The following is a 21,957-nucleotide window of genomic DNA, read 5'->3' as shown; positions in this document are numbered from 1 at the left end:
AAACCCTACCCTGCTACTCTCAGGCAGGCTCCCACCTAGCAAAATTTCAGATAATGATTGCATTCTGCCTACAATACCAGGAAGTGTGCTGAGCATATTCCTACCTTCTCACTTGGCTTAGGGCCTCGTATGACTTCATAAAGGCAAAGAGATATAAATTGGTAGAAGCGAACTTCCAAATTCCAAGCTACAAGAAGCTACTCTCCCGAACTTCACTCCGCAGCAAACGGCTCTTGTGTCTACCCTGACAATTGTGATTTTAAGCATGGCTTGGCCACAGGGCATGAACTATAGTCTGCAGGACTAAACATAGTAACCACGGTTCTGATGTCAGCTTACCATGTGTCGCTGAGCAAATCAACGTCTGCGCCGCGATCTTCACTCACTCAGACCATGATTTATTTCAAGTTTATTTATTTATTCTGATAGAGAGTGAGAGAGAATCCCGAGCATGCTCCGTGCAGCGCAGAGCCTGACACGGGGCTCAATCTCTCAAACCGTGAGATCGTGACCTGAGTGAAATCAAGAGGTGGATGTTTAACCGACCGATCGACCCAGAAGCCCCAGAACATGATTGACTTTTTTAAAAGGCATACCACATTAGTAAAGCCGTTGAACTATAGAAATAATTGTATATACACGTTCTGTTTTGTTAGTGAATATTTTATTTTATGTAACGCGAGACCAAGTTTTGTGTATGCCACGGGACTGTTGATTGCCTTATCAAAAAAGACGGTGACATCACACCTTACTGTCTTTGAACAGAGGAGTCAAAGCTGGAGACTAATGGTTTATCACCATAAAACAGTCATTGAGATCCTTAGGACAATCGACAGATTGAAATGAATGAGAGGTGATTCTACGAATTTTTAATTTTAGGATTATAAAGAGAGGAGGCCAGCGTAAACACAAAAATGCCACCTTGCCCTAAACAGAAACACAATCTTAGGATTGGTTTTTGACTGTAAACAAGGAGATGGAGTGTGTTATAAGTAATTCACTGAATGGTAGAAAGCAAAGTATACTAAATTACAGATGGTCATCAGGAATATAGTAACAGCGGGGTGCCCGGGTGTCTCAGTCGGTTAAGTGTCTAACCCCAGCTCAGGTCATTGTATCATGGTTCATGGGTTCGAGCCCCACACCGGGCTCTGTGCTGTCAGCACAGAGCCCGCTTTGGATCCTCTGTCCCCCCCACCCCACCCCACCCCCCTCTCTGCCCCTCCCCTGTGTGCTCTCTCTCGCAACACTAAACACTTATATATAGTGACATAGAAAGTTAGATCTTTGCTAGAATATGCAAGAGTCGGCACAGTTTGAGAGAGAGGGCCGAAGACCTCATTGCCAAAACCAGCCCAGACATCCTGTGTGATTTGGGGCAAACCACCAAAATAGCCTGCTTCTTTTGCTAGATCTCTAAAACAGAGGTGACAACAGTTGCTGTCTTTAGGTCACAAATGGCATGAATAGTCATAGGATCGTTAAGTCCAACGTATATATTATTTCAAACTAGTAATCACTCCACATTGCACAAACTTCGCAAGGTGCAAAAATATTTAATAAAAGCCCACTACTTCTGACACCCAGACCACCATCTCCTTCCAAGAAACAACTGATGGACAATCCCCTACACACTTTCAGAAGTGGTCTAGCATTTACAAGTACGCACACGTTTGTCTACTGCATTCAGTGCCTTAAACAGTGCCTGACACATAGCGGGTCCTGCATAAATATTTGCTTCATGAAATCAATACTATGTATACTTTTTGTTTCATGCCCTCTTACTCAAATCTATCTTGGAAACAGCCTGTATCAATCTCTTCTTTCTAAAATGTTTATTTCAGTTTAGTACACGGGACATGCACGTGCCATACAAGTATATTGCACTAAACTCGCATCAACTGAGACCCCACCAAGATCAAGAAACAGAACAGACATATCAAAAACCTACATGCCCTGCTCATTCTCCTTTCCAGCGCACCTGTCACCCTGTGACACCTAGAGGGACCACGACCCTGACTTCTAGAAACAAATTAGTTTTGCCTGAAGTGGTATTTATAGAAATTCAGTAACACAATATATGTACTCTTTTGCGTTTGCCTTCTTTCACACAGCCGTTTGTGAGGTTTAGCCATATCTTTGTGAGTGCATGTAAATCGTTCATTCTCAATTGCCCTTTAGTATTGATTTCATCAGGTGGGGACACAATTTATACACACTCAACTGCTGATGGGCATGCGTGGGTTTTCCAATTTGGGGCTATTTTAAATAGTGTGCTACGAGCATTCTACACAAGTCTTTTTGAAGAAACTTACCATCCCCCCAACAGTGAAACTGCACAGAGGAGGTCTACGCCTAACTTTAATGGAAACTCCTGAACTGCTTTCCAAAATGGCTGTCCCGACGTACGCTCCCACCCGTACATGGACCTCCTGTTGCCCCACCCACGCCCTCACCAAGAGCTGGAACGACTCCATGGTTTGGTTGGATTTGGTTTTCTTTTGCTCATTGGGTGGGGCTGCAGTGGTCTGCCAGCCATTGTGTTTACATCTCCATTGATGACAAATGGAAATCAGACCCCCTTCCAAATGTTTATCGGACATGTGGATATCATGTTTTATGAAGTGTCTATTCACATCTTTCGCACATTTTTCTTTTTTTTTTTTTTTAATTTTTTTTTCCACGTTTTTATTTATTTTTGGGACAGAGAGAGACAGAGCATGAACGGGGGAGGGGCAGAGAGAGAGGGAAACACAGAATCGGCAACAGGCTCCAGGCTCCGAGCCATCAGCCCAGAGCCTGACGCGGGGCTCGAACTCACGGACCGCGAGATCGTGACCTGGCTGAAGTGGGACGCTTAACCGACTGCGCCACCCAGGCGCCCCTCGCACATTTTTCTATTGGGTTATTCTTCTACTGATTTCTAGTTCTTTCCGTGTTTGCAGTATGATCTCTTGGTCAGAGCTGTGTGCTGGGAATGTCTTCTTCCACTCCGTGCAGTGTCTTTTTAATCTCTTAAGGGTGTCTTTCTGTGAGCAGAAGTTTTCTGAATTTTCAGAGACTTGGTATAATTTTTTTTAAGTTACTGTGTTTTGTGTCCCTTTGAGAATCTCTGCCTGCTCCAAGGTCAAGATGTTCTCTTATCCTTCCTTCTGAAAGTCTTTACCTTTCAGACATTTGGAATCATTTTTTTGTGGCATGAAGTAGGGGTCCAGTAATCAATTTTTTTTGGCATAAAATAGGGGGCCAGTGCATTGTTTTCAGTAGAGACCGCCAACTGACCCAGCACCATTTCTTTTTTTTTTAATTTTTTTTTTTTCTTCAACGTTTATTTATTTATTTTTTTATTTTTGGGACAGAGAGAGACAGAGCATGAACGGGCGAGGGGCAGAGAGAGAGGGAGACACAGAACCGGAAACAGGCTCCAGGCTCTGAGCCATCAGCCCAGAGCCCGACGTGGGGCTCGAACTCACGGACCGCGAGATCGTGACCTGGCTGAAGTCGGACGCTTAACCGACTGCGCCACCCAGGCGCCCCGACCCAGCACCATTTCTTAAAGAGACTGTCCTTTAACCACCAAATGCTGGCATTATCTTTGCCATTGAGCCTGATTCTTTTTAATGGTATAGTATTCCACTGCATGCGTGTGCTATAAATTACTAAACCCATCCCCAACTGATTCACACTTGTTTTCATGTTTCTGTTATGAACAATGCCCTAATGAATAATCTCGTCCATGTATCACTCCCCACATGTGTCAGTGTATCGGCAAGACAAACTCACAGGAAAGGAATTGTAACTCAAAGGGCATACGCAGTTTTTATTTTAACCAATATGTTTGTCTGCTTGCTTGTTTGTTTGATTTTTGAGAGAGAAACAGAGGGCGAGTGGGGAAGGGGCAGAGAGAGAGGGAGACACAGAACTCGGGGACCTTGAGATCACGACCGGAGCCAAAGTCAGATGCTCAACTGACTGAGCCACCCAGGCGCCTCTATTTTAATCAGTATATTTGATAGAGGTTATACCAATTTTAACTGGAGTTTTGAGACCACAACGATACTACACACACAGTACTATTATTATAAGACACACAGCACATTAGAATTTCGATTATACCAAAGTTACCGACATTTTTGGGGGCCTGAGGACTCCTTTTTTAAAGACAATAAATGAGTAACTGTGCTCCTGGTATCCACTGATTGAGAAAACATATACAGTCACGTAAGTTCACAGCCACTGTGCCTCAGGATCCTGGGAGGTGGAGTAACGAGACCAAATCATGATGTGAGGGGCAGGCCTTCTCTGTTTATTTGCTCCTGTTCAGAAAGAAGCTCAAAGCCTGGCTGGAGCGCCCCAGACACCAGGTAGACAGACTCCACCGCTGTTCCAGAAGGAGTGTGCTCCAACAGGAAGTCAATAGCAGCTCTCTGCCTGAGATGAGGCTGCTTCCCCTCCCCAGCACCAAGCTGTCCTTTCCCATCAGAACAGTGTAAGAGGACTCGAATCCACCAGGACAGCGAGGAGCCTCACTCACATTTCTCCTAGGTCAAGTCTTTTTGTTCAAAATACAAGTCTAGGGGCGCCTGGGTGGCGCAGTCGGTTAAGCGTCCGACTTCAGCCAGGTCACGATCTCGCGGTCCGTGAGTTCGAGCCCCGCGTCGGGCTCTGGGCTGATGGCTCAGAGCCTGGAGCCTGCTTCCGATTCTGTGTCTCCCTCTCTCTCTGCCCCTCCCCCGTTCATGCTCTGTCTCTCTCTGTCCCAAAAATAAATAAACGTTGAAAAAAAAAAAATTCAAAATACAAGTCTAAAAAATGCCAATGTTCTCTCACTTCCAGGTCAATATTATAATCCTTTATGATCAATACATGACTCTTCCTTCACCCATCAACACTTGGGAAACCCCAGTAGCATTCATTCTCAAACATGCCTGCCATGTTGTGAGAATGGCACACAACTTTTTAGTTTTGCAACTGACATTACGTCGGAACCATGGTGCTGAGGACCGAAGACCACCGGGCCCATCGCTGGCCTAAAACGTGACCACCATGGAACCCACAGCGTGACTTCTACTTTGCAGGCCCAAACCTCCAAAACACACTTCCTTCCCAGAACTTGTAAAAAGGGGAAGGTGAACAGCAAAGAAAACCATCAACAAAACGAGAAGGCAACCTACCCAAATGGGAGAAAATAATTGTGAATCACCTATCTGTTAATAGGTTATGCAACATATTCAGAACTCATAAACTCAGTAGCCAAAAAAAGAAGAAAAGAAAATTAAAAAATCGAAAGAAGAGCTGAATTCTTTTCAAAAAAGATTCCAAGAGACACGGGAAAAGATGCTCAACATCACTAATCATTAGGGAAATGCAAATCAGAACCACGATGAGATACCATCTCACATCTTTTAGAATGTTATCATCAAAAAGACAAGAAGTAAATATTGGTGAGGAGGTGGGGAAAAGAGAAGTCTTGCGTACTGCTGGTTGGAATGTGCATTAGCACAGCTAGCATGGAAAACAGAATGGAGGTTCCTCAAAAATTAAAAATAGAAGTACCATATAATCCAGCCTCTGGGTATTCATTCAAAGGAACACTAGCCTGAAAAGATATCTGTACCTCCATATTTCATGCAGTATTTACAATAGCCAAGATCTGGAAACAACCTAAGTGTCCACTGATAGATGAATGGATAAAGAAAATCTGACACACACACACACACACACAGGAATATTATCCAGCTATTAAAAACAAAAAAGAAAGAAGAAGAAGGAAATTCTACCATTTGCAGCAACACAGGTGGACTTTGAGGGCATTCTGCTAAGTGAAATAAGTCCGACGGAGAAAGAGAAATACTGTATGATCTCACCTAGATGTGGAACCTAAAACAAAACGAAACAAAACAAAACAAAAGGAACTCATACATACATAGAAGAACCTGGTAGCTGCCAGAGGTAGGGGATGGGTGGTGACTGAAAGGCACAAACTTCTGATTCTAAAATAAGACTTGGGGATATCATGTACAGCATAATGACTACAGTTAAGAATACTGTATTGTCTGGGAGCCCGGGTGGCTCAGTCGGTGAAGCATCCGACTCTTGATTTTGGCTCAGGTCATGATCTCACGTTTCGTGGGATGGAGGCCCACATCAGGTTCTGCACGGACAGCACACAGTCTGCTTGAGATGCTCTCTCCCTTCCCGCCTGCCCCTCTACAGCTCGTACTCTCTCTCAACATTTTTTTTCTTTTTTGAGAGAGAGAGAGAGAGAGAGAGAGAGCATGAGCAGGGGAGAAGCAGAGAGAGAGGGAGACACAGAATCCAAAGCAGGCTCCAGGCTCCAAGCTTCCAGCACAGAGCTCGATGCGGGGCTCAAACTCACAAACTGCGAGATCATGACCTGGGCCAAAGTCGGACGCTTAACCGACTGAGCCACCCAGACACCCCCAAAATAAACATTTTCCTAAAATAACACAAAATTTTTTTTAAAAATGCTGTATTATATATCTGAAAGTTGAGAGTAGATCTTAAAAGCCCTCATCACAAGGAAAAACTTGTAACGCTGCGTTACAGTTGGATGGATGTTAACGAGACTTACTGTGGTGATCCTTTCACGATATATACACTTTACGTGGTACACGCGAAACGACCATCATGTTATGTATCAATTATATCTCAGTAAAAAGGGGGAGAAGATGATTTCATAGGAAGATCTTATTTACACCAAAACCTCCACCTAGAAAAACCACAGGGAAGACCGGCATTTTCCCTTTCGGACTGAACAGGATACAACGACTTGTCGGATCCCTAAGCAGACATATAAAGACATGTGCGCTATCCAGTTATAAAGAGAAAGGAAGCAGCCGGAAGACAGCAGGCTGAAACACACATTGGCTAGTAGCGGTGTGATTCCGGTTACTCACTTTATACCTCCGGGGCATATTTTTCCAATGAAATGAGGGTGTTAGCCAAGAGGTGATGGATGCATAGAGAATCCAGCCCTTAATATTTTATGATTCTATACACAAAAGGGCAAAGCTGTCAGATTTTTATAACTGTGTTATGACTTATAACTGATCTCCAGCAGGAAAGTCTGAGGAGTGAGAACCCCATTGCTTCAGACTCACACAAAGTATATAGCACATCCTGCCCCAGGTACGTAGGTAACAAACCAGTCAGCAGGATGCACTCTTACTCACCTTGGTTGAGTCAGCAAAGAGCTATTTTCAAGAGGGAATTTATCTCTGCTATGATTTCTTTTCCTCAAGTTATTGTAAAACATAGAATAGTTACCTGGGATTCTTAGGGCACCTGGGGGGGGGGGGTCCAAATATGGCATCTGACATGAACAGTCCCAGAGTTTAATGGGGTGTGGAAAAGCAGGAGCAAATGGCACAATCTGGAAAGGTGGATCCATGAATATTAAGCCATTGGAACAATAGCAGCTTTGCGATGGCATAGAGCTTTGTGGAGGACAAAGACCACTCTTGTCTCTTGCTTGGGAGCTGGTTGCCAGCAATTCAGACAATCGGTGGAGTCCCGGCTGCCAGCCCAGGCTCCCAGAGGACGTGGCCTGGCCACCACTTGCAAAAAATAAAATTAACACAGCCATCCTCTGCTTTCCCTTGCTCACCCAAATCTCTACTTCAAACTCATTTTTTAGCTTGATCTCAAAAGCACTTTTTTAAACTTAAAAAGAAAAGACCGTTACTCCTAAAGTATGCTGGGGGCGACTTATAAACCGATGTCAAAGGGCTCCCAAAGGATTTGTTACGCCTTTAACACCCACAGACAGGAGACATTTCATGAGTGGTTTTACCTATTTGATGAGGGAGAAAACTACTTTGCCCTCCTTTCAAACACTTAGTGAAGAACAAACTATGTGACCTCGGTCAATTTCCTGAAGCACAAACTACCCGACCTTCGTCAATTTCCTGGGCCACAGATACAGGTCAAATTCTATTACAATTCCATGATTTCTTCTCAATTTAAATGAGTGGTAATAGAAGTGATCTGTGTTCCTTTTTTTTTTTTTACTCTTTTGACAGTACTAAAATATTTGGTATGTGTAGAGTTGTAATTGTTGTTACACTGAATATTGCTGGGAATGAACTAGGAGTTAGAAATTTTTCCCTTCATGGAAAACTTCATTGCAATGAGATCTGAGTCCTTTCCCCCCAAACTTCATTGGGTTGTCTCTTAATTTTTAGATGAGGAGAGACCACGAGTTCATTTAAGTTGAAAGGTATGACTACCACAAAAAGCATTCTGTAAATCCGGACAAACTAAATCCTGAGTAACTACTCCCTTTGCTGCAAAGCCCTGAGCCCATACTCTAAATTGCTTCTTCCTCGCCACATTACTAGGGATCTCGTATCTTTTTCTTTTAATTACCCTGTGTACAATATATATGTCCTTATTGTAATGGACCTCAACTCCTTTTTAGTAATAGAAGGAACAAATGAGTTTAAAAGCGTTCTTTCACTAGATTCCATGTCGTTTTCTCCCTCGACTCACGTGCTCATGAAAGCGCTAATCCAATGACTCAGAACCTCCTAAACCCTATTTACCACAGCGGTCAAGCTTTTTCTTTCCACTTAGCCAATCCTACAATGCACCTTCCTCCTGGAAGCCTCCACAAATAATGAAGAAGAAGAAGAAGAAGAAGAAGAAGAAGAAGAAGAAGAAGAAGAAGAAGAAGAAGAAGGAGGAGGAGGAGGAGGAGGAGGAGGAGGAGGAGGAGGAGGAGGAGGAGAAATGGGGGGAGGACTATTTCCATTTTCCCTTCCTATCTAACAAGGCATCATTTAGGATTTCAATTCCTCTCCCACACCACAATGTTCACACAACCCTCTGCTTAAGCAATTTATTAAATCTATTTTATCTATTATTTAAATGTTCCTTTTCCCACCCTTTTTTATTACATCTCACTGGAAGGATGCATATGGCAGTATATTCCATAGCCTGAAGAAAACTCCCTCTTACAGCAGACAAGACAAATTTAGGTAGATGATGGATTCAGCATTCATATATCACTTCATTTATTTATTGAGTGTTGGCCATGTGCCGGCCCTGGAGTTCACTGATGAAAAAGACAAAGTTCCTGTCCGCATAACCTCACATTCTAGTATGAGAGATAGGCAGTAAACACAATCAAATAAATAGGACAGGGGCAACTGGGTGGCTCACTTAGATGAGCGCCCGACTCTGGGTTTCGGCTCAGGTCACGATCTCGTGGTTTGTGGGATCGAGCCCTGTGTCGGGCTTTGCTTGGGACTCCGTGTGTGTGTGTCTCTCTCTCTCTCTCTCTCTCTCTCTGCCCCTCCCCTGCTCGTGCATGCTCTCTTTCTCAAAATAAATAAAACATTTTTAAAATACAAATAAATACGACAATTATACGAAGTAAAGAGAAATGTCAATAGACATTGAGAGGTGTGGGCAGGCAAGGCGTGGGCAAAGACAATATGTAGTACCTTAAACTAAGGTTCTCAGAAGCATCTAAGAAGGGATTATTCTAACTGATTCCATTTTTAATTCTCTATTTTATCTAACTACAGTTGATGCTTATTATTTGCAGGTTCAGTATTTCTGCATCCTCCTACTTACTAAAATGTATATGTAGCACCAAATGAATACTCCTGGCACATCCACGGTCACTCTCAGATGTGTGCAGAGGGGCAAAACGTAACCCACAAGTTCCCATTTGAGGTCGAACGAGGTGACCGCTGGCCTTTTTGTTTCAGTCCTCATATGGTAAATAAGTTTCTTTTTTGCAGTTTTTAAATGTGCAGTTTTAAATTTAGTGCCATTTTTTTTTCACTTTGTGCTTTTTCTTAATGATTTCACTATTATAAAACGGACCCCAAGCACCGTGCTGAAGTGCTGTGTAGTGTTCGGAAGTGCAAAAAGGCTGTGATTTGTCTACTGGAGAAAATACATGGTTAGATAAGCTTCACTGAGGCTTGTTGATAGAGTGCTGGTGGCCATGAGTTCAATCTTAGTGATCAGCCACGTAGAGTAAATAAGGTCTTTAAATCGTTTTTCTTAATTTTTAAAAAACTTTTTAAATTTACATCCAAGTTAGTTAGGTATGTGCAATAATGATTTCAGGAGTAGAATCCAGTGATTCATCCCCTACGTATAACACCCAGTGCTCATCCCAACAAGTGTCCTCCTTAATGCCCCTTGACCATTTAGCCCATCCCCCCACCCACAACCCCTCCAGCAACCTTCAGTTTGTTCTCTGTATTTAAGAGTCTCATGTGTTGTCCCCCTCCCTGATTTTATATTATTTTTGCTTCCCTTCCCTTATGTTCATCTGTTTTGCACATTAAATTTCTCATATGGGTGAAACCATAGGCTATTTGTCTTTCTCTGACTAATTTCACTTAGCATAACACACTCTAGTTCCATGATGTTGTTACAAATGGCAATATTTCGTTCTTTTGGATTGGCAAGTAATATTCCATTGTGTGTGTATACACACGCACATACAAGCACACACACACACACACCACATCTTTATCCATTCATCCATCGATGGACATTTGGGCTCTTTCCCTACTTTGGCTATTGTTGATAGTGCTGCTATAAACATGGTGGTGCAGGTGTCCCTTCGAAACAGCACACCTGTATCCCTTGGATAAATACCTAGTAGTTCAACTGCTGGGTCATATGGTAGTTCTATTTCTAATTTTTTGAGGAACCTCAATGTTGTTTTCCAGAGTGACTGCACCAGCTTGCATTCCCATAAGGTCTTTAAATCTTAAACAGAAACACACATAAAATAAGGTATGTACTGACCAGATGATGAAACTGTGACCAGAGGCTCACAGGAACCTGACCTTGAATTTTCCCTAAGAGCAATGGTTCAGTATTCGCCGAGTCAGTGCTCCCGGCCGCTTTATAAAACATCAACTACCACAAATAATATGAATCTACATCACGTCGTGGAGAAAATTTCAGCTGGGCATCAGCCTCCTCCCTCCTTGACAGGATCTTGCCAGACGCCCAATACGCTGCTGTTTTATTTTTGTTGACTTTATTTTCACAGTTGCTTTTTTTCTATGGCACGTGCTGCCGGTCCTCCTTGAATGGTAGCAACGTCGGATTTTTTTTTTTCCAATAATTGTTTTAAGTAAAAATGAAAAAAAAAAAAAAGGCAGCAACATGCAGAAAAGATGAAGTGGAAAACAGATGAGGCAAATGGGTGTGGATGGGCATCAGACATGAAACTGCTTCACCGGGGGACCTGGGCATGCAGAGATCACGGTAACAATGACCGACTAAAGTTTGGGGAAACATATGGAGTAGATTACACGGCCATAGATGAAAAATTCATCCTCCATGAACCTCAGTTTTCTTATCGGGAAAAGGGGACAATAAAGGAGAATCACAAGATTATCTCGATTGAGTGGAATAACAGGCAAAAAAGCAGAGCTGAGACTTTTTGGTCTTGGAACCCGTTTTCACTCTTAGAAGTTACTGAGAACCCCAAAGAGCTTTTGTTTATGCGGGTTACATCTATCAGTATTTACCATTATTAGAAAGTAAAACAGACACTTTACACTTGTGTAACTAATTTAAAATAATCATAATAAACCTGATGCATGTTAGCAAAAGTACCTCTTTTTTTTTTTTATGAAGACGTATTTTTTCCAAATAACAACACTTTTCTAAACAAAAACACTTAGGAGCGGCAATGCTTTGCATCTTTGTAAATAAATCTTTAAACGTCTGCCTTCACGAAAGGAGTTGGATTCTCCCACTGCCTTCAGCATTCAATCTACTGCGATATCACACTTCATGTAGTCTCTGGGAAGCTGTACTGTATCCTCGTGAGAGGGTACAGTGAAACAGGCCAATAACAGGCTCAATATTACTGTCAAAAAAGTTCTAGTCTCATGAACCCGCTGCAAATATCTCCAAGACCCCCACGTGTACCTGGAACATTCTGAAGTAAAGGGTTTAGAGCAGTCGCAAAGTAAACTCATCATAAATATTAATTCTCTAGGGCGCCCGGGTGGCTCAGTCGGTTAAGCGGCTGACTTCGGCTCAGGTCATGATCTCACGGTCCGTGAGTTCGAGCCCCGCGTCGGGCTCTGTGCTGACACCTCGGAGCCTGGAGCCTGTTTCCGATTCTGTGTCTCCCTCTCTCTGACCCTCCCCAGTTCATGCTCTGTCTCTCCCTGTCTCAAAAATAAATGAACGTTAAAAAAAAAAAAAAATTAGAAAAAAAATTAATTCTCTATTCCTTTTATTCTTAGCCTCAATATTAGAACACAAACACCTTAGGGCAAAGACTTCTTCAGCTGTGTATCTAGCAGCATCATACCTCCTCTAGACACATGACCAACAAGTGTTACTGTTGTTGCTTATTCTGGTTGCGTAACTAATTAGCTGTGTGATCTTCAGCCAAGGATTCTTCATCTGTGTTCAAATTCAGAAATCCATGGACTTGAAAAGGGGAAAAAACGCAGCTCTATTTTCTGACACTCAGCCATCGCTTTAATGATGACCGTGCACAATAAACCCCCACTGGCACCAACCGAAACCGGAGGTGTTTTCAGATGGTATCATGGTTTACGGCAAATATCTGGAAACACCATATATGCTCATCACTAATTCAAAAGTATAGTAGTTACTAGACCTGCAACTAGGTCTTGTTATTTAGTGGATTAATAATAAGCACAGGGGCGCCTGGGTGGCGCAGTCGGTTAAGCGTCCGACTTCAGCCAGGTCACGATCTCGCGGTCCGTGAGTTCGAGCCCCGCGTCGGGCTCTGGGCTGATGGCTCGGAGCCTGGAGCCTGCTTCCGATTCTGTGTCTCCCTCTCTCTCTGCGCCTCCCCCGTTCATGCTCTGTCTCTCTCTGTCCCAAAAATAAATAAACGTTGAAAAAAAAAATAATAATAAGCACATATATTACAACATCACACATTTGGAAAAATATCTTAACAGCTGTATTTCAATACAACTGAGTTTCATTTTCAATCCTTCATAGGTGACTTTATTCTAAGAAAACGATCCACTGGCTTAACCAGATGGCCTAAGGAGTTTATGCAATCAAAAGGCTGCCTGGTGTTAAGCAATTCACTTTACCTCTTTAGACACCAAGTTCTTCTCTTTAAAAGGAAACCGGACTATTTATTCTCTGAGACCCTCCCCTCAAGAGCAGGACGGGAACCCACAGCACACCTGAATGCATTAACAAACAGCTGCAAGAATCTGTTTTCAATTTTTACACCAGCATCTGAGAGTTTACTCCATTGAGCTAAATGCTTTTAGATTAATGGGGCCAGGCTGAACCAAACAGATGAAGAGCTAATGGTGAAAGCAAAGATTCTCCCACAGTATCTTTTATCACATTATAACAATATAGATCACAAATAAACAATAACGAGTCTGCAAAAAAAAAAAAAATCCACGATCAATACAATTTGGGACTGTTATTGATATAAATGGCTTGTTTGGAATAGATTTAAACACAAATGGGGGCACCTGGGTGGCTTAGTCGGTTGAACGTCCGACTTCGGCTCAGGTCACGATCTCACGGTCTGTGGGTTTGAGCCCCGAGCCCTGCGTCAGGCTCTGTGCTTACAGCTCAGAGCCTGGAGCCTGCTTTGGACCCCGCGGATCCCCCACTCTCACTTTTGTCTCACTCTGTCTCTCAAAAATTATAAATAAATATAAAAAAATAAATAAATAAAAGATTTAAACACAAATCTTTCCATAATCAGAAGAGTGAACCTGGGTATATATCCCTAATGTTTGCCTTAAATCTAAATAAAAGTGGGGCTCCTGGGTGGCTCAGTCAAACGTCTGACTATTTGATTTGGCTCAGGTCATGATCTCACAGTTCCTGAGTTTGAGCCCTGCGTCGGGCTCCCACTGTCAGTGAGAGGCCTGCTTGGGATTCTCTCCCTCTCCCTCTCTCTTTCTCTCTCTGCCCTGCTCCCCACCCCCCACCCCACACACACAGGCTCTATCTCAAAACAAATACACACTTAAAAAAAAAAAAACTAAATCTAAATAAAAGGGTTTGTACCCCCATATCGTCAAACAGAAAACATTCAAGAAAGAAAGAGGGAAAAAAATAAAGGAAAAGAAAGCAAGAAAGAAAAGAGAATTTTCTAGGGCTATGGGGGAAAGCACCCTGTTTCTAAGCACTTGGCACAGAGCACTTCGCACTGGGATACTAATGGACTAGAACTTTAAAGAAGAAGTCTACTTGTCCTCTCACTTGATGACACAGATAACACACATGGGTCATTTAGGCCCTCCTAATGCTAGAGACTGAGCCAATAGAGCTACGTTTAAGAACTAAGAAAGCCCAGACAGATTGCATTTCAGTCCCCATAGAAAAATCTAGGCTATGTCAGGAACAGCCAACAGTGGCACCAAGATAATATAAGAGTGGAGACTGCTAACTTCACTGAGCAAAATCCAAATGAAGATCAAAGTGCTACCCTCACACAGAGTAGCTGTGAGTCATTAAAATGCTTCAAAATGGCTATAATATGGTTTCCTTCACCCAGAAATGCAACCCGACCAGCAGACATTTGTAAGTGATGACTATCCCCAGAAAAGTCCAACAAGCCAATTTTCCTAATTATATTTAAATGAGTCTGTCTACTCTATGCTTCCTTATTTATTCAACAGCACATTTTTTCACTTGCAAAGATAAAGACAGACGGAAGGTTGTCACTTCGCACGTTTAACTGAACAAAAAAACCCTCATATTGTGGTGGATTGGCGGGGGTGGGGGAGGGGGGTGAGAAACTGCATTACATCATCACCGAAATTAGGTTAGGGCTTCATAACGTCACCTCAACACCAAGGACAAGCCGTTATGACTACATGCTCCATACCTGGTATTGGGACTGGGATACAAAGCCATAACCTTCTGATTCATTGAACCCAAGGATGAAAGGATACTTAAAATATGGTGCAATGTAATGACTATAAGGAGAGGCCTGAAGGTTTGGGAAGGTCTGGAGGATGCCAACCCTGGAGGAGGCAGTGGCAATGGACTTGAGCCCTGAGGAAAAGTTGGATTAGGGATGGTGCACAAGTGGGAGGGCCCTCTGGACGGAAGGGGGGGGGGCATGAGGGAGGGAGCAAAGTCCCAAAGGAGAGATTCTCTGCTGCATATGGCACAAGAGCAAAGAAGGGCAGTGTCTGCAGTGGTGAGTTAATGAAAGAAGCCAGGAGAGATAAGGTTGGTGGAGACAGGTTGAACCAGATTATCACAACCTTGAAAGTTGGGCTCAATTTAGACTTTACCCTGTAGGCCAAGGAAGGCTTCTAAGCAGGGAGGGAGGTGTTATGAACAACAGGGGGTTTTAGGAATAAACAATAGTGATTTATCTTCTCGGCTAATCTGCCTAACAGTGGGTCCTTTTGTCAAGCCAAGATTAATCAGAATCTATTATGTCTACTAAAATAAGTGTGCCAAATTATATCCTGGGGTAATTTTGCTATCCCTTTTGCCCTGGGAATGCAATTCACATACTTTTCTTGACTGATGATAAATAACTGGGTAACCTGACTCCACAACAGGAAAAAACATACATTAAAAAGAAAACATATCATAGTTGCTCCTATGACTATGGCAATTAAAACATTTGGGGGGTGCTTGGGTGGCTCAGCCGGTTACATGTCCGACTCTTGGTTTCAGCTCAGGTCCTGATCTCCAGGTTTCCTGGGTTCCAGCCCTGGACGGACAGCCCCACCGACCCTGTGGAGCCTGCTTGGGATTCTCTGTCTCCCTCTCTCTCTCTGCCCCTCCCCCACTCACTATATCTGTTTCTCTCAAAATGAATAAACTTTAAAAAACGAAAAAAAAAATGTAGGGCGTGTGGTTGCATTCATTACATGAAAGTCATGATAGTTGGGGTTCCTGTTATACAAAATTAGAAGTGATAACTTTGTAAGTAAGAACTGATGATTACGCATTGCTAAATATGCTTTAATTTAGTAGTACTCTGTAACACTCAAAAATAAAGACATTGATTCCATCTATTTCAATCATTTCACTCCCATAATACTGGTTACTTAACTAACTGGCACCTGTCTGAAGCCTCATGACCAAATTAGGACCAGGTAGTGTCGGGCAGAAGAAACACCCACTCATTTCTGAGTTGCCACGGGAGAGTGCAATGATTCTAAATAAAATTTAAGAGGGAGAAAAGTTTTTTTGTAATAGAGGCAACTATACACACACACACACACACACACACACACACACACACACACACAGTATATATTATTATAGATGCAGGGACATACACACATAAAAGGTCACAATTAAGAACACCGTATAGTGAATGTTAGAGGGCGTGTTTGTTGTTTTTGTAACTGACTCGTGGTTACAGAGTTGCAAAGCACCCAGAGGCTGCTAAGCTGATCTCCGAAAAGGACTTCACTCTCAGAAAGCACAGAATAGCACAGAAGCACAGACCAGGTTCGGGGACCACTCCCTACTAACCGAGGCGAGGGAAACACGGCGGCAGGGAAGGGACTCAGGTGTAAGATTAAATTACAAATAGGCCAAATGAATGAAGCTGCGAGGAAGTGATAAAATCCTCAACTCGCACCACTGTGTCTATTCTAGGGAATCGCCCCGCGAAGGGCAGCGTTTCCAAGAGACCTCAGCAACCTCACTGCGGGATAAACACTGCAAGGACCACGGTTTTTCATCTGGCTCAAAACCAGGCACAGCCAGTGTTTTGGGTCCAAAACGACACGACAGCAACCCCTCCGCGGGGGGTGGGGGGCTCTCCAGCACCGCCGTTTAGGAATGCCGAGTGCCTAGCCAGGACCTGTCAAAGTTTTCCTACTAAAATATCCTCATCTCCTCCCACGATGACACCGGGGCTCGGAAGACAGTCTTCCACCCTCTCGGGGCACGCTCCGTTGAGGACGGGCGTCTGCACGATCAGCCCCCGGGGGCAGGCACCCCCGATCCCTGGTCACACACTTCCTGTCTCTTCCCTCACGTCCCCCCCACAACTTCGGTCTCCCAGTTTCCAACTATTACCAAGGTCCCAGTCCCTGGAGGAAAGGGGGGCAGGCGGCTTTCTAATCCCCAACTCCTCACTCTGGGGCATCAGAGAGAGCTCAGGGAGGGAGAAGGCAGAAAGCCCTGGGTCCGCGAGCGGCACCCGCGTTCTGCCGACGGCGGCGGGTTAGAAACTACTCAATGAAGCCCCAAGGCTGGGGAGGAGAGACGCGAGCGCCCAGCCCGGTGCCCCAAACCGACAGCAGGCGAGCGCTCGTTTTGTTTTTTCCTTTTTCTTTTCCTTTCTTTTTTTTTTTTTTTTCTGACGTCTCCCCCGTGCCCAGCGCTGGCGATTTGGACTCGGGAGCCGGATTTCCAGTCCCGGAGCCCGAGTGCACTTCCAGCCACTCCGATTCCCCAGACCCGGAGCTACGTCCCCCTCGGGGAACGGCCGCCGCGGGAGCCGAGTCCCGCCCGCGCCCGCGAGGGCAGCGGGGACCCGACCCCGCTCCCGGGCAGCGCGCGTACCCACCGGCCCGGCGTCCGCCGCCCAACTTTGCGCCGCGCAGGGCCGCCCCCGCGAACTCCGCGGCGGCCGGGGTGGGGCGAGCACTCACCGACCCCGTACTTCTGCCTCTTGGTCGGGATCCAGCGGGCCATGGCGGCGACCTCGCCCCGCGGCGGCAGCGGCTGCGGCGGCTACAGCTCCCGGGGCCCCGGCCGCCGCCGCGCCGCGCTCCCGCGCGCCCCGGGCTCCTCCGCCATGTTCCGGCAAACTTCGCCGACCCCGCGAGCCGTCTCCCCGCCGCGCCGCGCCGCCCCGCGCGGGATTCGCTCCGGCTCGGCCCCGGCCCGCGGTCACCTGCTGGGCCGGGCGGCCGCGCCGCCGTGCGCGCCCCTCCCGGCGCCGCCCCGGCCCCTCCCGCCGGCCGCGCCCTCCGCCCGCCCGGGGCCGCCTCCGCGCCCCGACCCGCGGGCGCCCGGCCTCTCCCGCCCGCCCCGGGGCTCCGCGCTCCCCCGGCTCCGCCTCGCGCACTTCCCGGGAGCGGCTTCCCGGGGCCCACTGGTCTCAGCGGGTTGTTGTTGTTTTTTTTTTTTTTTTTCCTCTCGGTGTTTGGCGCTTTTCCCCGCCTTCCTCACCCGGATTCAACCCTCGAGGCTGGATCCCGGGGGGCGTCGGGAGGGCCGGCGGCGGGTGGGCGCGGAGTGCGGGGTCGCCGCCACGGCGCGCGCCGCGCCTCGGGGGGAACTAGAATGCGTTCGGGAGCTGCCTGCCGGGCCCCGGGCACCCCCGGTGCCTGGCACTCCGCGGGCGCTCAGTAAATATTTGTTGAATGAATGAGCAGTTGACTACCGCGTTCACCCCCTGGAGCTTTAACTGACACCGAGAGGACCGGAAGCCGGGCTCCAGGGCGGACGCGACCTCCCGGGGCCACCGTTGATAGCTTTCAAAGCGGGCGTGTTTGTCTCCGGGTAAGTGGAGACCTGATGCGACGGAGCCGGGCTCCTCAGACGTGTCAGCTTCCAAGGGGAGCTTCGGTGGGAAAATTCTTTAGAGAGTCTTAACTTGGAAATCCTGTACCCCGCCCCCCCCAAACACCGGGACGCCTCCCCAGCTGAAGGCGTTCAGACCCTTGTGCTCAAGGGAAAAGATCGCCCCTTTTCCAAGACAGCTGCAGCCCAGAAAGCATCCTTGTGGAGGGGGGACCAGGGCACATCCGAGAGACTCCTCTCCATCGGCCGTATAGTTTTGACCAACAGCCCGACGCACGGACTGTTCAAATGCACTGGACTGTTCAAATGCACTGCCGCAGGCTCCACTTTGAACTCACTACCTCCTGGAGAGACCTCGGGAATGAAGCCGGGGGGGGGGGGGGGGGGGGGATCGGAGGCACCTGGCTTGGGGGGAGGGGGGCGCTCGGCTACCTTACACGGAGAAGTAAAAGCTCAGAGTAAATGAGCAGCCGATTTATGCTCTCGGTCTGAGAAAATACCTATTGAAAGAAACTGTTTCGTCTTTGCAGTCTGTGAAATTTTTCTGGCCTTTCTGGAACATGAAAGAAAGATAACGTAGTGAAATAGAGTGAAACTTGATTGGAAAAGTAGTGCATTTTAATTTTGGTAACGTGTGCAAAACCAGATCCGAAATTTAAAAAAGGGGGGGGGTCCTGTTCTAGGTGGGTAATTCCTAGGGCTTACTCTCTTCTCCATCAACAAGTAGGCATTTATTTGCAAAGTGTAATGATAATTTAAGAATCCGTCACCTTATTTTTTCTTAATTTTTTTTAAGCTTATTTATTTTTGACAGAGACAGTGCGAGCATGAGCTGGGGAGGGGCAGAGAGAGAGGGAGACACAGAATCCGAAGCAGGCTTCAAGCTGTCAGCACACAGCCTCAAGCGGGGCTGGAACCCCCGGAACTGTGAGATCCTGACCTGGGCTGAAGTCGGAGGCTTAACCGACTGAGCCCCCCCCCCCCGGGCGCCCCAAGAATCAGTCACTTTAGACTTAACATCCAGGAGGCACTCCACCATATCCATGAAATAATTTTTCTTAGCCAATGACATCACGATTAACCTAATGTCATCTTCTTTCTACCAATGTTTATTAAGGGCCTGTTAGATGTCATGGGGCCCAGCAATGAATAAAGGAAAATCCCTACCCTCATAGAGCCTACAGTCTGGAAGACAGAGGAAAACAAAACAAATAAATGTGTGCCAAATGAGACCAAGCATGTAGAAAACCCAAAACTAGGAGGATAGGATGTGCTGCTGTTTTATGCTGAGTAGTCTGCAAAGGTGCAGACATTGAAGAATCAACCCGAGGGAAGTATGCAAAGGCCTAGAGGCATGTTTAGCAGGTTCCCCAAACAGCAAGGAATCCTCCTTTGTAAGAAAGGAGTAAGTAGCTGTGTGGAAGGCAACTTGGCCCAAGAGGCACAGAGTGGCGGGATAGAGCAGGACCCTGAAAAGCATAGTAAGGGGCTTACCTAGAACAACATTAGATGAGGTTGGAGTTTTTGAGCCAACCCTCCAATATGATCTAATTTGCTTGCCTATGGGATGAACAGATTATAAAGGCACAAGGGAAGACATAGGAATATTTTAGTAGTTCAAGCACCAAATGAAAAGTAGTTGGGGCCAGGATAGTAGGGGAGAGATGGGGAAGAGGTTGGATTCTTAACATAAAGTTAAGAATATAGTGGGGCTCCTGGTTGGCTCAGTCGGTTAAGCGTCTGACTTTGGCTCAGGTCATGATCTCACGGTTGGTGGGTTCAAGCCCCGTGTCAGGCTCTGTGCTGACAGCTCAGAGCCTGGAGCCTGCTTGGGATTCTGTGTCTCCCTCTCTCTCTGCCCTTCCCCTGCTTGCACTCTCTCTCTCTCTTTCTCAAAAATAAACATAAAAATTTTTTTTTAAAAGTTAAGAATATAGTGTGCACGGAGGAGAATTCACTGTGAGGCCTCTGGGTCCTTTCATTAGCTTGTTTTTGGAAAGCCTGCAAAGAAAAAAAGTGTTTTCTGTTTTGTTTTGTTTTGTTTTCCTTAAGAGCCCCACTGTATATGCTTCAGGCCCCAGAGACCTTGGATCCTGTCCCTGGGTGTGATAGACAAGGTGGGTCAAGGATGACTCTAAGTTTGGGGGCTTGAGTAACTGGTAAATATATCGAAGTTGTTCTGTATTGAAGTTTTCCTTTGTTATTTCTTTAGGACTTAATCACCTTTAGGACTTCCTCAGTGATTCCTCCACGTGGACCCTTAGGAGCTGAAGCGTTTGCATTATAGAATGGGGACTTCGCAAAGGTATTTCAGTTGTCTCTGTTCAAGGAAATTGCTTGACCAAATGTTCTCTAACTACTGGCGTACTTTGAATTTAATACACATCAGGGTGTTCCGTGCGCGTCCAGTGGAACCGGATTTCTACCAAAATGATTTCAGCTGCCTTTTCTGGAATGCTTTCAGCACCACCCCCTACCACTCGCACTGAAAGCTCTTTGCAGAACTTGAGGTTTGAATCTGGGCGCTGGATAGTTCAAGTTTGACAATAATTGCGTTAAGAGGGTTGGAGGCAAACGGAAAATTTTAATTACAGCCTTCAGTACAAACGTTCTTTTTCCTCTGAAGACTGAGGTCCACCCACTTTGTTATATCCAATGGTTAAATCCCAATTTGAAAGTCCATTTAAATCATAAAAGCAGAGCTATTCAACGTCTTTTATTAAAATTAGGCTTAAAATTAGAGAGTCAACTAGATGGGTAGGTGGAATAAGCACGATTCCCAGAAATATCATTTTCTTTTTCCTCTGATGGCTTTTCAGAAGAAACATTAGGCATATTCCAGAAGCACTGATACTCAGACTGCGAAACCCACACAAATATAAACACATTTATGCACGCACAAGCACTAGCATACTCTGCTTGAAAGGTGCCTTGGAGAGGGGCGCCTGGGTGGCGCAGTCGGTTAAGCGTCCGACTTCAGTCAGGTCACGATCTCGCGGTCCGTGAGTTCGAGCCCCGCGTCGGGCTCTGGGCTGACGGCTCAGAGCCTGGAGCCTGTTTCCGATTCTGTGTCTCCTTCTCTCTCTGCCCCTCCCCCGTTCATGCTCTGTCTCTCTCTGTCCCAAAAAATAAATAAACGTTGAAAAAAAAAAAGAAAGAAAGGTGCCTTGGAGAAAGAAATGAGGATAAATGAATTTGAATGTGGAGGCTAGTTTGACATGAACATTGTGACCATCCCTCACAACGCCTGAATGGATGGATGTGAAGACAATTGGCGAGGGCTTGCTTCCCCCATTGATTACAAGGTTTATTTCGCCAAATCTGGCTGACTTGATTGCTTCTCTGAAAAAAGCTATGGATTCTTTTAAAAAGCATCTCTCTCTCTCTCTCTCTCTCTCTCTCTTTCTTTCTTTTTTTTTTTTTTCTGGATGAGCCTACATATGAGTGAGTGTAGTTGCTAGAATT

At 45.6% G+C, this 21,957-nt stretch overlaps 1 protein-coding gene and 1 long non-coding RNA gene across 5 annotated transcripts in view; one reads left to right on the top strand and one right to left on the bottom strand.

Moving 5' to 3' along the window:
• The window catches only part of DOCK5 (dedicator of cytokinesis 5), a 223,269-nt gene extending 205,563 nt beyond the window's left edge, over positions 1 to 17,706 (bottom strand). The window contains exon 1 of one of the 3 annotated variants that reach the window (XM_047090919.1): positions 17,616 to 17,706. In XM_047090919.1, coding sequence (XP_046946875.1) covers positions 17,616 to 17,658 — 43 coding nt within the window. In that variant the 5' untranslated portion in view covers positions 17,659 to 17,706. The other 2 variants (XM_047090925.1, XM_047090926.1) reach the window with 2 other exon arrangements.
• A 281-nt stretch (positions 17,707 to 17,987) lies between these two features.
• The window catches only part of LOC124520363 (uncharacterized), a 35,973-nt gene continuing 32,003 nt past the window's right edge, over positions 17,988 to 21,957 (top strand). The window contains exons 1-3 of one of the 2 annotated variants that reach the window (XR_006964309.1): positions 17,988 to 18,471; positions 20,545 to 20,609; positions 20,705 to 20,797. This is a non-coding gene — a long non-coding RNA (uncharacterized LOC124520363). The remainder of the gene's footprint in view (positions 18,472 to 20,544; positions 20,610 to 20,704; positions 20,798 to 21,957) is intronic. The other variant, XR_006964308.1, reaches the window with a different exon arrangement.

Source organism: Lynx rufus, unplaced genomic scaffold, assembly GCF_022079265.1.
Source record: "Lynx rufus isolate CCGP_SWC_20201006 ecotype Redwood Valley unplaced genomic scaffold, mLynRuf1.p SCAF_3, whole genome shotgun sequence".
NCBI lineage: Eukaryota > Metazoa > Chordata > Mammalia > Carnivora > Felidae > Lynx > Lynx rufus.
The sequence above is the reverse complement of the archived record's forward strand: the minus strand, read 5'-3'. Positions and strand labels throughout refer to the sequence as shown.